Here is a 24,980-nt window from a genome sequence, read left to right on the forward strand (position 1 = left end):
TTCACATTTATAGTACACATGTATATGTATACATATTAACTCATAGTAAGTATAAATGGGGTGTTTTATTCTAACATTCATAAAGAAGTATAAAGCCAATAACACACAAGAGAATGAATCTTGAGAAGATTTCTATATTATGTAATCCCAATGCTCATCATTGAGCAAATGATGCTAAAAATACCACAGGCAATAGTCTTTTTGTGTTGTTACTAGGATAGAGAATGTCTACTGCATTAGTGCAGCACACTATTATACTTAAAATATTTTATGAATGGCACAAACCACTCAACACAGGAAAGAGGCTGAACCCATACTATAAAACTTTTAAATTTAGTGATAAGTTATAAAATAAGATGTTTCAAGTTTATCTAGTTCACTTGTTGGTTCTCCTCATGACCTAAACTATCTCAATTGTTGTAACAAATACATTTATTTTATTACCTATTGCAAATAAAGTTTCATTTTCTTCACTTTTGTGTTCTCTGACCTGTCTATATGCATATTTTTTAATGCAGATGTGGTGTTATACAGTGATAAAATTATTTAACATAATTGTTAAATAATACACATTGTTAAATAACATTGTCTGGCATAATCAAAATATAATATCTATAGCAAGTTTTATCATTTCATCAGTCCCCCTGTTTTTAGAACCATTACCAAAATTTTGTTAATGTTACTGATTATTAATAAATATTGAGAATTTCCATAATTAGATACCTATGTGCATTAATACTTTTCTGCAGTGGATTTTTAAATCACCATCTGTCACCTGATCTTTTAAAAATTCTGAATGCATTGATAGCTGTAGTAGTCCCTCTTTAATGATAAAAATATAACATCTCATAGGATTTAGTGGAGTGTGATAAAAAATTTCATTTGTGTTTACATAACATATTACCTAGAATAACATCTAGACGCACATTAAATGCTTCGTGACATAAGATACGAAGTATATTTAATATACCAAATTGAGACTATATCAAACAAATCAAACTGAGAATTAATACAGGAAACTGAAGAAAAATTTTGCAAAATGTAAGGAATAAATATTCCTTATTTAATTTTATCAGAAGACCTGGCAAACTGAAATATCTTGTCAGATTTCAGTGAGTGAAAAATAATAAGCAAGGGGGAAAAACAGATTGTATGTTTATTGACTCACTGTTTAACTCAGTAATGTGTTTTCAAATACTTTATTTGTTTTACCAATGGTACACTTGTCAGCTTATTTTTGTTTTTTTGGCAAAATTAGATTTCCTAGTAGCCATATTTTTAATTTAAATTTAGTGGGATGACACTGGTTAATAAAATTATATAGGTTTCAAGTGTAAAATTTTATAATATATCTATATATTGCATTGTGTGTTCACCATCCAGAATCAGTTCTCCTTGCATCACCATACTGGGGGTGCCAAAAAGTGTATACACATGACTTGTATTAATCTTTTGTTATCAGTATATATTATTACAATTATAATAGTTTTTTTCCTTTCTTAAGATGTGTATACATTTTTTTGGCACCCTCCGTATATTTCACCCCCTTTACTGTCTTCTGCCTCTCCCCTTACCTGCTTACCCTCTGATAATAACCAAACTGTATCTGTTGGCTGTTTGTATGTCTTGGGAGAAGTGTCTCTTCAGGTCCTCTACCCATTTATTAATTGGATTGTTTGTTTTTTTGTTGTTGAGTTGTACGACTCCTATATATATTTTTATTAAAAAGATGATATCCCCTTATCCTCCGATAAAGGGATATTAGCCCCTTATCGGAGGCATTGTTTGCAAAAATCTTCTCCCATTCAGTTGGTTGCCTCTTTGTTTTGTTGATCATTTCTGTGGCTGTGCAGAAGCTTTTCAGTTTGATATAGTCCCATTCATTTATTTTTGCTTTTACTTCCCTTGCCTTTAAAGTCAAATTCATAAAATCCTCTTTGAACCCAAGTTCCATAAGTTTAGTATCTCTGCTTTCTTCTATGCAATTTATTATTTCAGGCCTTATGTTTAGGTCTTTCATCTATTTTGAGTTAACTTTGGTGTATGGAGACAGATAGCATTCTAGTTTCATTTTTTTGCACGTGACTTTCCAATTTTCCCAGCACCATTTATTGAAGAGGCTTTTTCTTTTTCTCCAGTGTGTTTTTGGCTTCTGTGTTGAAAATTTTCTGCCCTTATATAAGTGGGTTTATTTCTGGGTTTTCAATTCTATGCCATTGGTCTATGTGTCTGTTTTTCTGCCAACACCATGCTGTTTTGATTATTGTTCCTTTGTGTAGTACAAGCTGCAGTCAGGGAGTGTGATACCTCCAGCATTGTTCTTTTTTCTTAGGATTGCTTTGGCTAGTTGAGGTCTTTTGTGATTCTATACAAATCTGATGATTTTTTTGTTCTATTAATTGAAAAAATGCCACTGGGATTTTGATGGGGATTGCATTAAATCTGTGTTTTGTTTTGGATAATATGGCCATTTTACCTATGTTGATTCCTCCAATCCATGAACATGGAATATCTTTCCATTTCTTTGTGTCTTTTTCAATTTCTTTGAATGTCTTGTAGTTCTCAGTATATAGATTCTTCACATCCTTTGTTAACTTTATTCCTATGTATTTTATTCTTTTTTTGCAATTGCACAAAGGATTGAGTTTGTTTTTTAATTTATTTTTCTGAAATTTCATTGTTAATATATAGGAATGGGGTGGATTATTATGCACTGATTTTGTATCCAAAAACAACTATACTGTTTTTGTTTGTTGTTTCAAATAGTTTTTCGGTGGAGTCTTTAGGGTTTTCTATTTAAAGAATCATGTCATCTAATAAGAGGGACAATTTGACCTCTTCATTCCCAATTTGGATTTATTTTCTTTCTCTTGCCAGATTGCTCTGGCTAGGTCTTCCAATACTATGTGGAATAATGGTGAGATGAAGCATACTTGTCTTGTTCCAGACCTTAGAGGAAAACCTTTCAGTTTTTCACCATTATGATATTAGCTGAGGGTTTGTCATATATGACCTTTATTATGTTGAGGTACTTTCCTTGTATACCCACTTTTATTAAGTATTTTAATCATAAATGGATGTTGTATCTTGTCAAATGCTTTTCCTGCATCTATTGATATAATTATTTGATCTTTATCCTTTATTTTGTTTATGTGGTGTATCACATTGATCGATCTGTGTATGTTGAACTATTTTTGTACCACTCGGATGTACCCAACTTGATTGTGATGTATAATCTTTTTAATGTATTGTTGTAGTCAATTTGTTAGTATTTGTCTAGGACTCTTGTATTTGTATTCATCAGAGATATTTGTCTGGAGTTTTATTTTTTGTGTTATCCTTACCAAGTTTTGGTATCAGGGTAATAATGTTGGCCTCATAAAATGAGTTAGGAAGTGTTACGTCTTTTTCAATTTTTTGGAAGAGTTTGAGGAGGACAGGTATTAAATCATCTTTGAATGTTTGGTAGAATTCACTAGTGAAGCCATCTGGTCCTGGACTTTTGCTTTTGGGAAGGTTTTGGATGACTGATTCAATTTCCTTACTGTTGATTGGTGTATTTAGACTTTCCAGTTCTTTGTGATTCAATCTGGGAAGGTTATATATTTCTAAAAACTTTCCCATTTCTTCTAGGTTATTAAATTTTGTACCATATATTCTTTCATAGTATTCTTGTATGATCCTTTGTATTTCTGTGGTGTCTGTTGTAAGTTCTCCCCTTTCATTTCTGATTTTGTTTATTGTGTTTTCCCTCATTTTTCCTTATTGAGTCTAGCCAGGGGTTTGTGAATTTTATTAGTCTTTTAAAGAACCAGCTCTTTGTTGCATTAATTTTTTCCACTGTCTTTTTGTTCTCGATTTCATTTAATTCTGCTCTAATTTTTAATATTTCATTTTTTTCTGCTGACTTTGGGATTCATTTGTTCTTTTTCTATTTTTTTAAGATGTAATGTTAGGTTGTTTATTTGGGATTTTTCTTGTTTCTTGAGAAAGGCTAGGAATCATATAAATTTCCCTCTTAATATTGTTTTCCCATGATCCCAATAATTTTGATAGGCTGTATTTTCATTCTCATCTGTTTCTATGTAGTGTTTGATCTCTCATTTTATTTCTTCTTTGACCCAGATGTCCTTTACTAGCATGCTGTTTAATCTCCATATTTTTTGTGTTTTTTCCTGCTTTTCTTTTTCAGTTGATCTCTAATTTCAAAGCATTGATGTTGGAGAATATGCTTGGTATGATTTCAACTTTCTTAAATTTGCTGAGGCTAGTTTTGTGTCCCAACATATAACTTATCCGTTAGAATGTACCAAGTACACTAGAAAAGAATGTGTCATTTTGTGTTCTGGGAAGAACGGCTCTTTAAATGTTGGCTATTTTCCATTCGGCCTAATGTGTCACATAAGGCAGATATTTCCAGTTTGATTTTCTGTTTGGATGATCTATCCATACCTGTCAATGGTGTATTTAGGTCCCCTAGTATAATTGTGTTTTGGTCAATTTCTTCCTTTAGTTCTGTTAGTAGTTGCTTTATATATTTTCATGCTCCCTGATTGGGAGCATATATATTGATAAATGTTATGTCTTCTTGTTGTATTGTCTACTGTACCATTATGAAATGTCCATCTTTGTCTCTTCTTACCTTTTTTATCCTGAAGTCTGTTTCATCAGCTATAAGAATGAATACACCCGCTTTTCTCTGGATGCCTGTTGCTTGGAGTATCTTTTTCTTACTTTTCACTTTGAATCTATATTTGAGTTTTTGCAGCTGAGATATGTCTCTTGGAGGCATATATGGTTGGGTTTTTAAATTTGATTAAAACTGTTACTCTGTGCCTTTTTATTGGTGAGTTCAGTCCATTTACATTTAGGAGATTATTGATATATGAGGATTTCCTATAGCCATTTTATCTTTTGTTTTCTTGTAGCATGTTTTTTTAGCATGTTTTTTTTGCCTTTGTATTTCTGTCTGTTATTTTAGTTTGGTGCTATTCTATGATTTTTTTCCCTCTGTTTTCTTTTTTTTATTATGTGTTCAGTTCTAGATTTTTTTGCATGGTTACCATTAAGTTTATGCAAAGGAAAGTTTCATATATACAGTAGTCCTTTATCTTCTGTATGCATCTTCCCTCCATTCCCCTTTGCAAATTCAGACCTTTACCCTCTTCCCTTTTATGTTTTTTGTTGTCACAAGTTATCCCTATTTATAATGTGAGTTCATTTCTGAGTTACAGTAACCATTGTGTTCTTCTCTCTCTCTTTTTTTAATGTGTTTCCCTCCTTTAACCTTTGTGTTATGTTTAATTGTATAGTGCCCTGTTCTGAATAAGGGCTGGAATTTTCTGCATCTGTCTATCTGTTAGTCATCTAACTCATAGTTTTGTTTCCTTTTGCCTTTTTGTTTCAGGTAAAATAAACCCTTTCAGTATTTCCTGTAATGCAGGCCAAGTGGTGGAAAATTCCTTCAACTTCTGTGTGTCTGGAAAGGTCTTATCCCTTTTTCATATCTAAAGGATAACTTTGCTGGATACATTACTCTTGGCTGCTAATTTCCCTCTTTCAGTACTTTCAATATTTGATTCCACTCCCTCTTAGCTTGAAGAGTTTCTGCTGAAAAATCTGATGGTAATCTAATGGGCTTTCCTTTTCCCTGGCTGCCTTGAGAATTATTTCTTAAACTGTCATTAATTTTTGACATTTTAACATAATGTGCCTTGTAGAGGCCTTTTTGTATTGAGATAATTGGGTGTTCTGTTTGCTTCTTGGATTCCAGGATCCATTTCTTACCATAGGTTTAGGAAGTTCATATCGACCATTTGTTTGAATAGACTCTGTGTGCCCTTCTCCCTCTCTTCTCTTTCTGGTGTATCCATTATTCTTATATTGCTCTTTCTGATGGAGTCAGACAGTTCTTGTAGAGGTCTTTCTTTTAATTCTCAAGTCTCTGTCTTCTTCCATCTGCATCATTTCCAGACTTCTATCTTCAATATCACTAATTCTTTCCTCCATCTAGTCTTCAATATCATTATTTCTTCAACGTCACTGATTCTTTCCTTCATCACTATTTCTTAAGCTTGCTAATTCATTCTTTATCTCTTTTATTGAGCTCTTCAGATCCAGAATTCTGTTAGATTCTTTTTTTAAAGTATCAGTCTCTTTGATAAAGTACTTATTTTGTTCATTTTGTTTATTTCTGAGTTCAGTAAGCTGCCTGAGTTTTCTTGCATCTCATTGATTTTTTTCGTTACTGCACTCTTGAATTCTGTGTCATTTAAGTCACATATTTCCATATCTTTATATTTATTTTCCGGAGATTTTTCATTTTCTTTCTGAACTGCCTTGTGACATTGGTTGTTCATGTTATCTGACAGATTCTTTCTATGCTTAGGCATATGGCAGTGAACTCTGCAACAGGTTGATAAGAAGAGGTCTTTCTTTTGTTTTCCAGTAGGGAGCACTGTAGAATTTTATTTCCTCTTGCAGTGTTCAGGCTTCTGGGATCCTTGCTGGGCTATGAAAAATGCCTTACATTCCCTGGGGAGGTGGATGTGCCCTCTGTGACCCCATCTCCTATGTCTCATGGCACCACCCCATGGGAGAATTTGGTGGATTATGGAGTTCTCAGGCCCTGAAATCCCAGTGCTGCCCCTGCAGCAAGATGCAACGCTGTGCTGCCTGGAGTTTCCCAGGTACCTCCGCTGGGATCATCCGAGAAGGGTGTGAGCAGGGTGAGCTGAGAGAGGCAGTTGGTGTGTTTGTGGCTTTGTTTTCCTTCCAGTAATGGCAACCGCCAGACCTCAGCTGCCTCACCTCTGTATTTCCACCCTTGTCACTGGATTAAGTGCAGTGTGCATTTGCTACTCAGTAACTGTCTCTCTAGTCCTCACGGCTATTGATATTCTTGTGCTCTTTAACCCGACACTCACTGCTACAGTTTTTTCTGGGGACTGCTGCTAGCTCTGGGAGGGTGCAAGGAGGCGAGTTCTGGGAGGGTGGGGGGAGGCGGCCAGGCTCCCAGGCTTTGTTTTCTGCCTTGCAGTGAGGGCTGCTAGACCACAGCTGTTGTACTTCTGTATTCAGTCTCTGCCCTGAGGTCTCTGCCCTGATTGTTGTGTTCAGCCATATTATATGCTGATCACTTAGGCAAGAATGCTCTGGGACACAGAGATTGCACCTGCTGTCTGAATCCTCCTATGTCCCTGGAACAGCAGTGAGCTCCAGGCCGCTTCTGCAGCATCCCTCTCTGCTCTTCTCCCTTCCTCCTCCTCTTTTTGCCCTGATTAGTCCACCTTTAGATGTTTTAATGCCCAGATCTGTTAGACATGTTTGTGTGTTGTGCAGGGAATCCTTTCTTGAATTATATGTTCCACTTGTTGTAACTTGAGTGGGAGAGATCAAGGGGACCCCTCACACTGCTGTGATTCTGACGTCACTCTGTCCACCTTTCTTTTTATTAAATCCTAGTCAAGCTGTTCCTTGTAGTTGGGTAATTCTTGTTTTACTTTGTAGATGTGGAAACCCGTTTTCATATTTCATATTTCTGCCACTTGTAAACATAAATTCTCAGAGTTGGGATGTCTTCTCATCCAGTTCTCTCATTGAATGTTTACATATTGTCTACCAAATCTTAAATATGTAGAGATATACTGGTGATCCAGCTTCTATATCAGTACTTCCAAAGATATGGAATTCACTCTCTCCTGAAATCCGTTCCCCCCCCCCCCGAATGCTTTAATAGCCAGTCGTTTGTGTTGATTTGAAAGTTGCCTCCCCTTAATTTATCCCTATTGTTTTTCCTCTCATCCAAATAAATAAAACTTTAATATCTTTTTCACATGATACTTCTTCCCATGTTTAGCTTTTGTCACATCAACCCCTCTCCTCTGTCAAAGGACTTATTTTTTAATCCAAACTTCCTGAGTCTCTCATATGTCATGATTCTTTGCCTCCTTTTATTTAGATGGATTTTACATTTTGATGCCCTGAACTGAACACACATAATATTGTATGAAACATTTATTACCAATAAAAGAATTGCACTTGAACTCCATACCATAACAAAGAATAATAATTATATTTTTGTGATTGCTAACATATACCTTTACTTTTCCTTAACCATTGAATTAAATATTTTTAATTATTTTATTAACTTTAACCATCTTCATATATTACATTACCTTTTATATATTTTATCAATGGTGAACACTTTTATAAATTCTTGGGTCTCTTAAATACTAAGGTATCTGGTTTCACTTAACTTTCATCTTAATGTAAAATTGCATATTTAATTCAAAACAAATCTGTGAGTTTATTTTACAGTGTTGATTCTGCTAATATTTTCATTTAATTATTTATTTAAAACTGATAAATTAGTTAACATACATTTAATTGTTGGCTTTACTGATGTCTTCTTCTTCCTCTTTTTCTCTTTCTTCTTCTTCTTTTTTCTCTTTGACAGTACTCTGCGGGTTGATACAAAGAACTGTCACAAGTGTACCTGGTATGGACTTGTTGTCCGGGACGTATATATTTGCGGTCCTGTTAGCATGCGTAGTGTTTCAATCTGGCGCCCAGGAGAAGAACTACACTGTTCGGGAAGAAATGCCAGAAAACGTCCTGATAGGCGACTTGGTGAAAGACCTCAACTTGTCGCTGATTCCAGACAAGTCCTTAACATCTCCTATGCAGTTCAAGCTAGTGTACAAGACTGGGGATGTGCCACTGATCCGAATCGAAGAGGATACTGGTGAGATCTTCACTACTGGAGCACGCATTGATCGTGAGAAATTGTGTGCAGGTATCTTGCTGGACGACCCTTGCTTTTATGAAGTGGAGGTTGCCGTTTTGCCGGATGAAATATTTAGACTGGTTAAGATACGTTTTCTGATAGAAGACATAAATGATAATGCACCGTTATTCCCAGCAACGGTTATCAACATATCAATTCCAGAGAACTCAGCTATAAACTCTCGATATGCTCTTCCAGCGGCCATTGATCCTGACATAGGAATAAACGGAGTTCAAAACTACCAACTAATTAAGGTGCGTTTTAAAAACTCTTTGATAAAGATAGCTCATTTTTTAAAGACAAAACAAGGATCTTAGTGTACTTCAAATTTTGGGTAAGTCACCACCCTAACTTTTCAGTTTAAGCAAAGCATTGTGGAGAAAACTCATCACTGTAATATTTGCAATTGCATTGGGTTTATGAATCTGAATCTTCATTTTATGTATATTCATTTTCAAGCAGTTGTTTGTGTTTCCCTTAACAATCCATTATAAGTTTCAAACAGGGTCTCAGCTCTGCTACTTACAATTCAATAACCAACCCAATATCTTACTTTTAATCTGTCTAGTTGTGACTCTGCCACAAACTTGACCTAAACAAGCAAATCTAAATGTTAAATCCACAAACCAGAATGCCAGTTTTCCTCTGTGATTATTTTAGATAGAAAGCTTTATCTTGCCATTAGAAAAGATGCCAAAAATTTATTTGAGAGGTGAATAGAATCTTTTTTGTTACTAGCATTTTCACACAAATATAGAATAAAGATAAATATTTTTCATAATGATTTTCAAGTCAAGATAAGATCTTTAAGAATCTTGAGTCATCAAAGTGAGAATAATTTTAGTCAATATGCTGTTAATGTTAAATATTTGCATTTTGTTCTGATACTTTCAAAACACAGAACATTCATTTGCTGTAAAAGGTAAGTAAGCCTTTTAGTCAAAAAGTTTCAGTTAATCTGAAGAAAGTATTTTGGCTTGATTTGGATCTTGGGGTGGGGAAGGCAAAAACAAAAATAAATGAAATATTTGGTATCCTTCAAAATATGTGCACAGTGACTGCATTTATCAGTTGAATGGGTGATTCTTTTAAATTACCTAAATGGTATAAAGAGTAGTAGAAAACTCAGACATTGGTATGTGAAGTAGTACCAGCACTTGAATGATCTTGGAAAATGTGTAAAAGAACGCATGTGTAGATTTAATATAGATATGGTCAAGGGGTTTTCAAAGTTTTATAAACATTTTCTGACAATTTGTTACCATGTTAGGATTAATATAATCACCAATGTTAAAAAATACTTAAAGAATATATAAAGAAGTTATTTTGATGTATATCATCTGAAGGTTTTGGCCTTGAGGATGTATATATAATACTGGCAAACTGCTCAGCTGATGCCAATACGTTGTGAAGATATATTTGTTTATAAATACATTTAGGAATTGAAGGCTATAGATCTCTTGAGTGACTTTGAGTGAAATGCAGACTTTTGTGTGAGTATAAGAAGTAAAAACAGAAAGAAAAGTGATAGATTATTTATAAATGAGTAATTTTAAGTAAGATCCATTCAATGGTATCTCCTTATTTCATGAAGTGGAAAAATATGTAGGAATCAGAAAGATATAGATCACAACCTTGTGTTTACCACAGACTAGACATGACACTTCCCGTTTAATTTGACTTTTAGTTGCTTCTTTCATAATGTGAGGATGATGATATAAATGTCACAGGGCCAGAATTGGAAAACATAAGCACTAAGTAGAGAGGAAATATACCTGAATTGAAGATTTTTGGAGATGCTTTAAAACATTTGGCTATTTATAGAAACATGACGATTATCAGTTTAAATCGTAAGTTATGTAGCACAGTGGAATTATCTTTAAAGCAATACTGTCCAATAGAACGTTCTGCAATTACTACATTTCTATAATCTGGTATCCAATATGATAGCTACTGGTCACGTGGCTATTGAGTACTTAAAATGTAGTTAGTGTTACTGAATTTCAAATTTTATTTCATCTTGAATACTTGAAATGTGGTTAGTGAGATTGAATTTTAAATTTTATTTAATCTTAATTTTAATAACCACGTGTGGTCAGTGGCTACCATATTGGACAGCACAGCCTAAACAAAGAAAAACAGCTTAACTGGAAAATAAAAGTTAACTAGTAAAATCAAAGACTTACCAAATTAAAATCAGGTATTACTAATAGGATCTCTTCACCCAACCATCCTGACAAATGTGTTGTTTTGAAAGGCAGTGCTTTACTCAAAGAATAATTTTGTCATGTCTTCCTCAGGGCAGCTTAATGAATTTCCAAAAAAAATTCTGATTTGTCTTGAAAGCTGATTAACAAATTCAAATAACACAAATAAACCTACTGGAATAATTTTAGGTTTGTTAAAATCTGTTTTCATCTGAATTTCTTTGAGAGATTGACAGGAAATAGCAAAAAGATAGGCTCACCAGTAGTTCTTAGCTGAATCTTAGAAATAGACATGCTCTAAGATTTCATTCTGCTTTAGAATGTGATAAGCCAAAAGTGAACTTTATGATGTACCTAAAGTGCTGGGCTTTGTATGGCCCCATGTACAAACACTGTTCTGACTGCTTGTTAAAAATAATGAATATGGAATACAGAGCATAGTCCCTGGCATGTAGAGAGCTATGACATGGGGTGACGTTAACTGATCACACTTCGACTTACAAAAAGGTCCTGTCACAAAACTAGTATGTATGCTAGGGGGATAGGTGGGTGAAATAAAAAAAAAATAAAAAAAAGAGAAGAAACATGTTTTGCTTCATCCATAAACTTTAATAACTGTTACAATTTGAAAGTAAATGGGCCTCATAATTTATTTTAAAAGACCCTCGGTCCCGCACAATAAGATGATAATTTAATTAATACCAATTTGTTCTATTTTTTTGTTGAATAGACAAAACTAGTAAAATCATAGTTTATCCAAACTAGGGAAGTGTAAAATTTACATGAAAAGTTCAGATAACAAAGTGAGAGAAGAGGGACATATAGAGAAAAATTCTAGGAAACAGTAGGTCAATTTACACATGAAGGGGTCCTACTATTGACAATTCTATATTAATTAACTGAAAATAAAGGCAGTGGTAGAAAAGATTTATGAAACACATTAAAAATCTGTATAATATAAAATGGCATAAGACTTAAAACTTAGAATATTTATATTCAAAATTTTAATATATAAATATTTTAAATTAATTTATGCATTTTTGTGATAGTAGATATACTTTGGCACAATGCTGTGGCAAGCATTACTATTCCACATTTTAAATATTGTAAAATACAATTTAGAGTAAATTTATTTTGCTTTTGACTGGTATAGAGTTGTGAACCAGAATGAGGTCTTCTGACTCAGATTTGATTGACAGACAGACAGATAACCTTGAGTGCGGGATTCACAGCAAGTTCAATATAAAAGGAAGGAAGAGAAAAAAAGAAAAAGAAGGAGAAAATGAGAATTGAAAGAATGAAGTGATTACCAAGTGATTCTGCTTAGTAGAAAGAATATTATGTTAAAATAAAACTTATCTATGTGACCTTAGTAAGGTTGATTTTCAACTGTTTAAGAGACAAGGTTACTCTATAAGGAAAAAAGATTCATCTAGAAAGATCCATGATGTTGGTTGTCATTTTTTTAAAAATCCAGAAGTGAAATAGTTTCTCTATGTTTCAAGTAAAGTCATGCTATAATGAGAATTCCCTATGATACTTTGATATAATTTCCTTTAATTTGGGCTACCTATGCTTAAGATTTATAACTATAGCTATCTATATTTTATATATTATACATATGTGTTCCATTATTTTACATATATTATAAATGTATCATTTTAATGAATGTTATTAAACAACATACTTTAAATTTATTATTTTATATATTATATATGGTGTATCATATACACTTTACATAGCGCTACTATAAGTATATAATTATCTGCATCTATCATCTATCTAATATATATGTATACACACACACACATATATATATTGGTGTTTATATATATATCATATATAAAATATATGAGATTACATATACATATACATATACATATATATATATATATATATATATATATATATATATATATATGCCATTTGGCCCTTACAGTATTTGATAGAGCTTTTGGCCAGAGTGGGAAATTACAACAATTACAATATCTCCTTAACTTTCACTTTATTATTATGATGGTCTGTTATTTATAAGTTTTTTTCATACTTTAAGTATCATGCACAGGGAAGCCAATATTTTCACACACAAAAATATATCTCAAGCACCTAATCTGACTCAGGGTATGGATATAAACCACAGGACCTACTACTTCCCGTGGTTGGAATTCAAGGGAAATTTGTTTAAATAATGATGTTACATCTGTCTTCATTTTCTGCTTCATATTTTCATCTTCCTTCATATATATCAGTAGTAATAGTTCTATACAAGTCCAGTGACAGTGTGTTGACTGGTTTCCTTGAGGCACGCATAACGACGTTTCAAAGGTTGACTGTTTATGCAGATGGAGAATGAAGATTAAGTTTTTCTCAGACTGGCAATCTCACTAAAAGTCCTCACCCATTTTGCCTATCTCATAAAGCAGACTCATCTTTTCTATCAAGCTCAAAAGAAAACTGTATCTTAGGTAGAGTCCTTTCACATAATCAAGGTTTTGGGCCCTTGTTTTTATTTTATTTTGAAAAAGATATATTTGGTCTTTATTTTTAAAACTAAATGAGAGCAAAACATCTTCCCTATTAATCAAGAGCTTCAATTTACAAAACTAAGGTTAAAGTTAGATTTGTTTTGAAAACCTGGTTTAGAAAATCCAAACTTTGAAAATCTTATCTACAATTATATTGGGTAGTTTTGAATCAAATTGCCAAGAATGAAGCTTTGAATAATATGTTGTGGAGACAAAGAGCAAGAATATATATATATATATATATATATATATATATATATATATATATATATATATAATATAATTAGTTTCAGCTGTACAAAATAACATAGTGATTAGATATTTACACACCTCACAAAGTGATAACCCCAAGTCTACTTACCCATCTGATGCCGCACATAGCTATTATATTACCATTGGCTATATTCCCTATACTGTTCTTTACATTCTGTGACTATATATTTTTTAAATTATAGTTGACATTCAATATTATTTTGTATTAGCTTCAGGTGTACATCATAGTGGTCAGGCATTTATATAATTTATGAAGTGATCCCCCAATAAGTCTAGTATCCATCTGACACTATACTGCAGTGCTATTCACAATAGCCAAGATATGTAAACAACCAAAATGCCCATCAGTAGGTGATTGGATGAAGAAATTGTGGTACATTTATACAATGGAGTATTACTCTGCCATTAAAAAAATAAATCTTACCATTTGCAACAATATGGATGGACCTAGAGGGTATTATGCTAAGTGAAATAAATCAAACTGAGAAAGACAAATACCATATGATCTCACTTATATGTGGGATCTCAAAAGCAGAATAGATGAATAAAGAAAACAGAAACAAACTCATAGATACAGAGAACAAACTGATGGTTGCTACATGGGAGGGGGATTAGGGAGATGGGTGAGAAAGATGAAGGGATTAGGAAGTACAAATTGGTAGTTACAAAATAGTCATGGGAATGTGAAATACAGTATGGGAAGTATAGTCAGTAATGTTGCAATAGTACTTTTTTATTCTGAAGGAATTAATATTTATTTATCCTATATAACCATAGGTCAAAGTGCTGCGTAGTATCAGGAGGAGTGAGTAAAGATTAATTAATGCCCTTGCACACAGATTATTGTTATGTTACAACAAACAATGTGTTTAATTGTTTTAGATAGCATAGTTGGCTCTAAGAGGCTCACAGGAGTTTAAATATAGTGATTTCCTCATTTTTTAAACTAAAATGAAGTTGTACTTAGAAGTTCAACCTTTCAGCTTTAAGATAACTTGATTTTATATTCTTTGAATTCTGTGATATGCTGATTAACATTTTTGATCTGTGCTAAAAAGCAAAAGAGATGACGATCAAATGCTAATGGCTATTAAGTTCCTGAAAGCTGGGGGTTATTATCAAAGTGTACCTCCAATGGGGAAAAATAACAACATAAAACTCATTCTCTTCATAAATGGATCTTTAATTAGTGCTGTCAGGTCTTATTAAAATACTAATAGGATTAAGTAACTTTTGACTTCATTTCTATTATCAGAGTCCTGCTTAATATTCATAGTCCACTAATGCCTTTCATTAAATACACCTGTTATTAATAGTCCCACATGGAATACTCATATATATAGGGCATTTTAGGTAGCTCAATTTTAGAATTTTAAATTGAGACTCTGAGGAACAAATGCATGTCCAAAGCTGATTAATTTACTCACATCCTGCCCCTTGACCTGATACCAACTAACTGTAAGAAAGACTGATAAGTTTTATGTTTATTTTGTTAGGTGCAGACTTATTTATCTGTTATTCTATTGTTCACTGTATCTAAAGAAAAACCAATATGATGCTTGATTTTGTGCCTGCCAAAGGGTATGACTTAAAACTGAATATAAATATATATTTATACAACACAAACTTACTTGATATAGATCTCCTTAAGGAAAACATAATGTTTGGTTATACAGACTTACCTGGCTTATCTATAATTCTGATCAGTGCAAATGATCTAAGATAATAAATGTTACAATGTGGGTAGTTTGTTTGGCATTAATTATTCTTTTAGTCTACACCGCTTTATATTAAGTATAACAACATTTATGCTGTGGAGGCACCCTCTTAATGAACTGAAGTATAATTTTTCATTCAATCTTAGACCGAAACAATTGATGGATTGGTAATGTTTTCTGTACCAGAGGTGATGATTTATTGTTCAGAAATGACGACAATAGCAATAAGGTCATTTTGGGGGAAACTTTCTGGTTTTGTTTTAATTTGATCTCTAAAATAATTCATATAGCTTTATGTTTTTTTCAAGCATTATGTTTCATGCTTTAATGTGAATTTGGATCAGTTATAAATAAATTACTTAGCAAAAACTGTAAAATGCACATGAAAAGTAGTTCTCACTCAAAAATCAAATACTAAAGAAACTATTATTCTCCCTTTGCATTTATCAGTTTACAATCATCTTTATCAAACCAATTAAAAAGTGTGAATAATTAAATAATACAGTAGCATAATAGATCATGTAAATTGCTTTGACCACAAATTAAATTTTAGTACATCTTTGTTGAAGTGTCTTTTAGTTTCTGAATGCAAGTAGAGGTTACCAAAGGAAGGAAAGTATTTATGTTCAATTTAATTTTAAAGCTTAATTTTCTTAACTAGAAGTTATTGGTCTTTTGTTTGCAGAAATTATTGTAGGTCCACCAGTCTTATTCTACAAATACCATGTTTCCCGAAAATAAGACCTAGCCGGACCATCAATGCATCTTTTGGAGCAAAAATTAGTATATGACACGGTATTATATTATATTATATTATATTATATTATATTATATTATATTATATTATATTTTGTAAGACTCAGTATTGTTATGTTATGTTATGTTATGTTATGTTATGTTATGTTATGTTATGTTATGTTATGTTATGTTATGTTATGTTCCTGGTCTTATATTATGTAAGACCCGGTATTATATTACATTACATTACATTATATTATATGATATGATATGATATAACACCTGGTCTTATATTATAGTAAAATAAGACCAGGTCTTACATTAATTTTGGCTCCAAAAAACGCATTAGAGCTGATTGTCCAGCTAGGTCTTATTTTCGGGGAAAACACGGTATGTAATAATGTTTTTATCGATAAAATGTTAAATATTTATTACTAGAGGGTTCAATTCATCAAAATAGAATATCCACATAACCACACAAATATGTGTGTTTTACAAACTGAAATAATAATACTATAGCTGTCCATGTTTTTAATTTACTGCGAAATGTAAGAAGTAATTCTAGATGACCAGTGGTGAGAAACCTATTGCTTTTTTGATACATTGAGAGAACGTTTAGTGGTTTTATATTTTAATTGCTACATGTAGACATCTCTATACTTGCAGGTAAACTAGGAAAAGCAGTACAAAGTTATATAATAGGAAAAGCAAGTAAAAGACCTTTTCAAAAAGTAATTTTAGAATTTGTTTTAGAAAACAAAATGAGGAGTTTTAAATGTTGAATATTATAAAATGAAAGTTTGGATTATCTAACCTAAATTACATTTGTCCTTGAGATATCATTTAATCAGGAATTTTATTTTGTGGAGGATATTATCATGAAAGTTTCTCATCCTCTTGCTTATTTTGAATGTGGAAGTCCATTATTTTAAACTTCTCCAATAGAATGAAGTAAAATTCTAAAGAATGGAAAGCTGTTTTACTAAATATTGTCTTAATTGTTACAGTAACTGACTACTAACTAATATGTTATTCTAATTAAATCTAAATTTAACATATACTTAATGAGTGCCCAATATACAAAGTCTTGGGGGGTAAAAATATGTTTGAAAAATAATCACTGTCTCCATGGAACTTAATAACCAGCATTACAGTGAATGTAGTTTTACACCAATGACAGTAAGGAAGAAAACATATTTATTACATTAAAAATTTTTATCTTGCATTGGTCATTCTGACATTAAGGACATGGCATTATTTTAAGTATTCATAGTTTCAGAAAAATTAAAATTTCCAATCAACTTTATTAGATTTTCACCAAGCATCTTCATTAATTTATATTATTTTTTACTAGGTCTGCAATTATGGCATTAATACCTTTTGCCAAGATGTATCTGCAAAACAGTTTTGAAACCAGAAATAAAATATTTTTGATGAAAATGGTAATTTCTGTACTAGTAGTGGTAATTACATGACTCTATTATCTTAATTTTAAACTTGTTATCTATGCTTCCAATTCCTTTCCTATATAATGGAGAAAATTAAAATCATCCTTTTCTATCAGTAGGGATATTATAAAAATTAATAAAATAAGAAAAAACATGAAATTTCCTGAGTGCCTTTAAGAAAAGTGTTCTTTAAACAATAGTTATTGGTTTAAATCTATAGTTGAAGATTAATTATAGTCTCCCCCAATTTCTCTAATATTAAGCTTTATATTCTTTCAAAAGCTTATTTTGCAACCCATACCTATTTTTACATAATATATATAGATATAGGTAGATCTATATATAGAGATAGATATAGATAGATATAGATCTATCTATAGATGATAGATAGATATGCACACAGAGAAAAATATGACAGCATTATTCTCTTTCTCAATCAATGCCACTGGCTTCATATTTATTTTTGGACTTAATTCAATTAAAAAAACACAAACAAATAAACTTCTATTTACTTTCTTTAGCTATCTCTTGAATCAAATATCTCCTCTTCATTTGTGTTTCCCTCTTGCTGGCTCTCCACGTGACTATGATACTGCTAATGTGAATACATTCTCATATACAACTTCTACCATCTGGAATTGCTTTATTTACGTCTCATTCATATGCCATAAAAAATAAAATTTCCTCCCTTGTCTTTTCTTTTTCACACGAAATCATTTTCTGTTTTTCTATTTCTTTTCTTGTAAGTGAATCACAATTGTCTTTCTGTAATGGGTTCTGTAGGAGAGAGAATGTAGTAACAGATTTGACATTTAAAATTTTTTAATCATTGTAAATTTTAAAAGTTTTAAATACAATTTTTTAAGCATGAGATTTGCTAGGACAAGCCTTTCTTTCATGGTTTCTAGTATATATTCCTGGTTTATGAGAGGGCATAGATATCCTCTGAGGACAAGAGTTTGTTTAGAAGCATCCATTAAAAATAGCTTGGTCAAGGACAAGGAGGACTTTGCTATCAGTCATGAAAATAATAAAGTAAATGGTTGGTAAAAGAACAAAGCTATACTCTAAACAATCCAGGGATGCACATATTTTTAAAAAAATGGATTATAAGTAAAGAAGTGTAGAACTTTATAGATTACTTTTAGTTGAACATAGTGCTTTATTTAAGTCACTGAATGATCACATATGAATGAATACAAGAGTGTATATACCTATTGAAAAGCTGGAAAATATAATCATGTTTAGTTACACACTAAGGAATAAGCAAGTAACTCGCTGATATTCAACTGCCTTTGATAAATAAAAAAATGTAAAATGAAGGCTACTGATATTGGTTCAATACACAAGATGATTATAAGACTCTGATGTCGATTAATATATTCTGTACTTCATTTGTGGTGTCACACTGCATTTTCTCTCAGGACTTAAGTGCAGTAGTCCCCCCTTATCCATGGCTTCACATTCTGTGATTTTGGTTACCCATGGTCACCACAGTCTAAAAATATTAAATGAAACATTCCAGAAACAAATAATTCATAAGTTTAAAATTGCACACCATTCTGAGTAGCATGACGTGAATTATCTCTTTGTTCAATGTATTCGTGCTGTACACTCTTCCCATCCGTTAGTCACTTAGTAGCCATCTTGGTTATCAGATCAGCCTTCAAGGTATCTCAGTGCTTGTGTTCAAGTGATGCTTATTTTACCTAAAAATAGCCCCAAAGCCTAGGAATAGTGATGCTGGCAATTATTAATAGATATGCCAAAGAGAATCTGTAAAGTGCTTCCTTTAAGTGAAAAGTTGGAAGTTCTTGAGTTAAGGAAAGAAAAAAAAATCATATGCTGAGATTGCTAAGATATGAATTAAAAATGAATCTCCTATCTGTGTAATTGTGATGAAGGAAAAAGACATTCACATTGGTTTTCTGAAAAAGAGACCACAATCACATAACTTTTATTACAGTATATTGTTATACTTGTTCTATTTTATTGTTAGTTATTGTTAATTGCTTACTGTGCCTAATTTATAAATTAAACTTTATCATAGACATGTAGGTATAGGAAAAATCATGTATATAGGGTTCAGTACTATAGTGGTTTCAGGCATCCACTGGGGGTCTTGGAACATATTCCCCAAGGATAAAGGGGCACTCTGTATTTAACAAATTTTGCATGTTTCAAGGAGTCATGTAAACCTTTTAATTTTACTGTAAGGAAAGTGATTCCTAAAGGATCAGTTATGGATAACCATACCATTGTCTTCAACACCATATTACCCCCTCAAATACATTCTAAATTCCAAACCCAGTCTAGAACTTTCTAAGCTAAAGTAGCAATGACCATCCTATCATTGCAATGGTATGAGAATGCACCTGTAACTGGAAGTACTCATGGAACAGGAAAAGTGAAATTTTCCTCATTGGGGATGGTAGATATAGCACTTAGTTTGAACATTGTTGGCTGGCTTCTATATAGGCTGAACTAGTTTGTCCACCTGTAGCTTTTAGGATTCTAGACATTTCTCTGAAATCTATTTTCTCCAGACATCCTGCAATGAGTTTTTAGGTATGTTTAGGTGCCTGCAGTTTTGCCTTACTCCTTCAAATGATGCTTCAGCTCAAGTAAGCAAGTGATATAATGAAAATATTTTTATAAAGCTAGAGGTCTCACATAGAAAACTAATTTACATGCAAAATAGCCAGAATAATAAAACTTAAGTTTTAATCTCTTTAACTTTAAAAAATTTGCTATTATTTATCTAATTAGGCGTGACTTCTTGAGCAATATTTGTCTACACAAATATAATTATACTATGGCAAATTTAAGTAATTTAAAGTAATTGAAATTTTTTCTCCACTTGTTTTGTGGCTGTTTTGTAAATACTAATCTCATTTTAATTATGGCCTTCTATATTCTAGACTGTTAAAGGTTTGGGCCAAAAAAATTGACTCCTGTCTTAGATAATGTTCTGCATACCCCACAAAATAGTGGCCGACCTTATTTGGGTATTAATGAATATAAATATAGCATTTTACCAAATTATTTCTTATACTATCAGACAAGTCTGGAATTTGGTGAAGCAATTATTTTTGTATTCTTTCCATCTTAAGGCATAATGTCTTAATTAGATTAGCTACAACTGTAAGTAAACATAAGCTATTGTCTTTTATAACCTCAAGAGTTATTCCAAAGTATCTCTATGCTTTGCTACACAGCTTATTGACAATTGTTTCATCTGCTGCAGCTGTTAAGGTTTCTTAAACTTGCGATTGCTTCAATGAGTTAGTGATAGTTGATTTACCCATATTTGCAGTGTGTTGCCACAATGAGTTATTGACAATTCTTTTTACTGACAACCGCTTTTGTGTTTTATGTTAGTGTAATGTTTTAAGATTTTTCCCTTGTTTTTTTTTCCCCCCGCAAATAACTGACTACATAACTCTGTGCTTTCACGTATGTTTACCAATTTGTTTCACAAATAATTAGATTTGTTCTCCTAACTGCAGTTATTAGTAGTTGCTTTAAAAGATAACTGCTTATTTTGGTGATTCCTAATGCAATATTTGTAGTTATTTTAAGTATTTCTCTCTCAAATGAATTCCACAGGGATATTGGACAAATGGTTTGACCTGTAGAGTTCACATTCAGTTTGTAGATTAAAGAAAGAATTATCCTTGTGTGCCTGGTATATATCTTTGTGTATATATTTTTAACATCTATTTCATCTCATCTGGTTTTCTGTCATCTATTTGCATTGTACTAAACGAGAGTGACCATAGAATTTATCCTTCACATAAGGATCATTTTGAAAGTGAAAAGGGCCCCTCTTAATAATTAAACAGGGACAACCAGAATACATAGTCACAGTATATAAAGCCCGAAATATCTAAACTAATTCTTTCTTTGACATTTTATGTTCCATCTTCTTCCTGAAACTCTGATCTGCCTTCAGCCAAAGAGCTGCCACTTTCAGCATAAATCAGTGAAGTCAACTATTACTTGCACAAAGTCAAATTCCACTCTCCATTTATTGTAGCTGAATAACTCTCAGATTGAGTTAGCTCAATTGGCAAAAGATTAGCTTGTGAAGAATGATCTGACAACATACATGCTGTCATCAAAGTTATATAGGGTGAATACTTTTCTGAGCTGGCATTGTTCATCTCATGTGGTGTTCACTAAAGCTAAGTAGGAAAGAGAAAGGTATGGAAAGCACACATAATTTCACTAAAAATTATTTTATTGTGGACATAGGATTTCCCTAAACATTCCAATATATAAAGATAGCTGTTCTTTGCTTCCATGCACTTACAAAAACATATGAGAGATTACACTTCTGACCAATCTTCTAAACAATTAAGTTTAAAAAAAGCTAAATGTGTTACCCAGTTTCTCCTTTTCTACACCGATTTCCCCTAAAGAGCTGTGTATCTGGAGGTCATTTGGGTGTAGCCTAGAGAGATGATAAGCTAGAGAACCTCATGTGCATGTAAGAAATAGGTTGTAGATCAAGAGCTCTGAGTGGTTTCTGTAGAAGTATAGTGACTTTATCTGCATGAATGTATTCTTCATAAACACTTTTAACAGAACAATTTATATTTTCCTTCATTACACTGGTTTGAGAATAATTGATACCATCAATGCAGTATCAAATTTGTACTCTGTTGTTGTTTCTTCATCCACCAACATGAAAAACAAAAACAAAAACATGATGTCAGCAATAATCATGTAATTGTCTTTCCATCATATTTTTGGTTTTGTTCATGGGTTTGACAGAATTTTTTCACTCGGGGTTTTGGAGAGTGGGCACATAAGTCATCATCGGAAGATACATGATGCTCATATCATGCTTATATCCTATTCTAGTAGAACTAATCATTTTCCTAAAGATAAATTTAAAATGTTCCCCCCAAAATGTTCTACACAGATTGACTCATGGAACCAGATATGATGCAGAATTCTATTTTAAAAGTCAATTGTGCATATAAGGGTACCTGATCTTGTATGTGACATTATTCATGGAAATTGAAGCAATTAAGTGAATCAGTAAACACATTTCAAGTATGTTTATTTTGAAACTTGCTTTAAATTTTTAGAGATAGCTTAAATATTTTAGCATAATCCTTAATACAAATAATTGAATTAGATTGAAGTATCTAGTTAATAGTGTTAATAGCAATTTCTATAAACCTAAATAATTCTAGTGATAATAAAAATCAATTTAAATATGAAATGATGTAGTGAATTTAGTTAGCTTAATAATGCAATAGTTTAACAGTATACATTAGATTTTAGATTAATGATGTAAAATGCAGATTGCTTATTATTAGGTCCCTTAGCTTTATATTAGTGGATTTCTCCTACCTCTTGGAAGCTTGCCAAATCACAAATGATTTTGATCAGAGAAAATCTATTTTCAGAAGACAAAAGCAGTATTTACTAAACGTTTATATGTACGCTATCATTGATAGGGTTTTACTATATTTCAAAAATATGTATCTCAGGGTTGTGAAATTTTTGAGAAATAGTGATTTCATTAAATTAGAGTTTGATAATCAAAACATAACTTCAAAGCCTATTACCTGAGTACTGCTTTAATATTCAGGCTTCTTTGTGCATGCTATTATGTGTATAATTCTATATAACTAATTTATTCAAAACTATATTCAATACTTTTCATTCTGTATTTAATAATAACATTTGAATTATATTTCTTTCAATTACATTTTATTTTTCTTCAAAATATTTTAAAAATACTTCCTAGAAATTTTCTACTACAAAAAATGTATATCAAGAGTCCCAAAAAGCATTTTTAAAATCCAGAATTATTCATGGGAGTGGATAAACTTATACCTCCATTAGATGTTTTTCCCCATTATTATTTTTTTAATTAAAGTTTATTGGGGTGACAATTGTTAGTAAAGTTACATAGGTTTCAGGTGTACAATTCTGTAATACATCATCTATAAATCCCATTGTGTGTTCACCACCCAGAGTCAGTTCTCCTTCTACCACCATATATTTGATCCCGTTTACCCTCATCTACCATCTACCACCTCCCTCCCCCCTTACCCACTGGTAACCACTAAACTATTGCTTATGTCTATGAGTTTTTATTTTTTTGTTTGTTTTGTTCCTTTGTTGCTTTCAGTTTTATATCCTATGTAAGCTCCCCTCTTTAGTTCAGATCAGTGTTTTAGCACCCTTGTTTTGGTTTCCATTACACATATAATATTTTACAAGGAGCAGCATCTTCCCTCTCCTAAGAGGATAGGTAAGTCACAGCAAATTAGTGTGTTTGTTTAGAATAGTAGGGGTTTTTAAAGGTAATTTCAAGTTGGAATTTGTACATACCACAGACTTCAATGTAATAAGCATCATTGATTAAATAAATTCCTCTTTTAACAATTTATTTTGGTGCAGGTATATTTTATTTCAAGATGTTTTGGTAGTTGTATATGTATCCTTAAACTATTTCTCTCATAGCAATTTGCATCTTCCTAAAGCTGTAGTAACAGACAGAGGCTGTGAATACCTACAATTTGAACTTCTCCTTTGATTTCCAGAGGGAAAATACAAGAATAATGGCTTTGACATATAAATACCTTTACATTATAAAAACAAATTTCTTATTTTTACTACATTACCCAATTATCATCCTTTAATTACAGTAACTTATTAATGCTACCAAATGTTTTTGTGGGCATTATTGTTTGGAACTTGATTTTGAGATCATTTTATTCTAAAAAACTTGTCAAGACACGTGACTTTCCAAATATAACATACATGTTCTGATTATACTTAAATATATACTTTTCCCTCCCTTTAAAATAGGACTTGTAAATGTACATAGACTGAAAATAGGTTCGTTTTTATGACATTAATTGGTAAACTTTATTTAATATATGTGCTAAAAAAGGAGAAAAAACTCCCAAAATATCCTAATTCAAAACAGTCAAATTAAAAATTTGTTTTTACATATTTTATATTAAGCATTTATTTTATAACCTTTAACTGTCAAGAAATGTCATATCTTTTGACAGTTGTGACAGCTCTTTCAGCAGAATACTAGAAAGGCATTGTTATAATAGGTAAGGGATATACTAGATCAACTTCCTGGTAGACTACAAATAGTGATAATTCTGTTGTCATGATTTTTTTTCTTTCACTGTACACTAGATTATCCATTATTACTCAACATGATAAAAAGTAATTTAGATAGTGAGCCATGAAAAATTTCTCGTATTTTCTCATAAACCTATGTTTACTGACTGTACATC

The 24,980-nt window shown here is 31.9% G+C and overlaps 1 protein-coding gene across 5 annotated transcripts in view; it reads left to right on the forward strand.

The window, feature by feature from the left end:
- The window catches only part of PCDH11X (protocadherin 11 X-linked), an 800,197-nt gene that overhangs the window by 43,670 nt on the left and 731,547 nt on the right, over window positions 1–24,980 (forward strand). For all 5 annotated transcript variants that reach the window (XM_074323530.2, XM_074323532.2, XM_074323533.2 and 2 more), the window contains one exon: window positions 8,459–9,042. In XM_074323530.2, the coding sequence (XP_074179631.1) occupies window positions 8,459–9,042 (584 nt within the window). The remainder of the gene's footprint in view (window positions 1–8,458; window positions 9,043–24,980) is intronic.

This window comes from Rhinolophus sinicus, chromosome 18 (genome assembly GCF_057876585.1).
Source record: "Rhinolophus sinicus isolate RSI-liver-muscle chromosome 18, RSI-T2T, whole genome shotgun sequence".
In the NCBI taxonomy this organism is placed as follows: domain Eukaryota; kingdom Metazoa; phylum Chordata; class Mammalia; order Chiroptera; family Rhinolophidae; genus Rhinolophus; species Rhinolophus sinicus.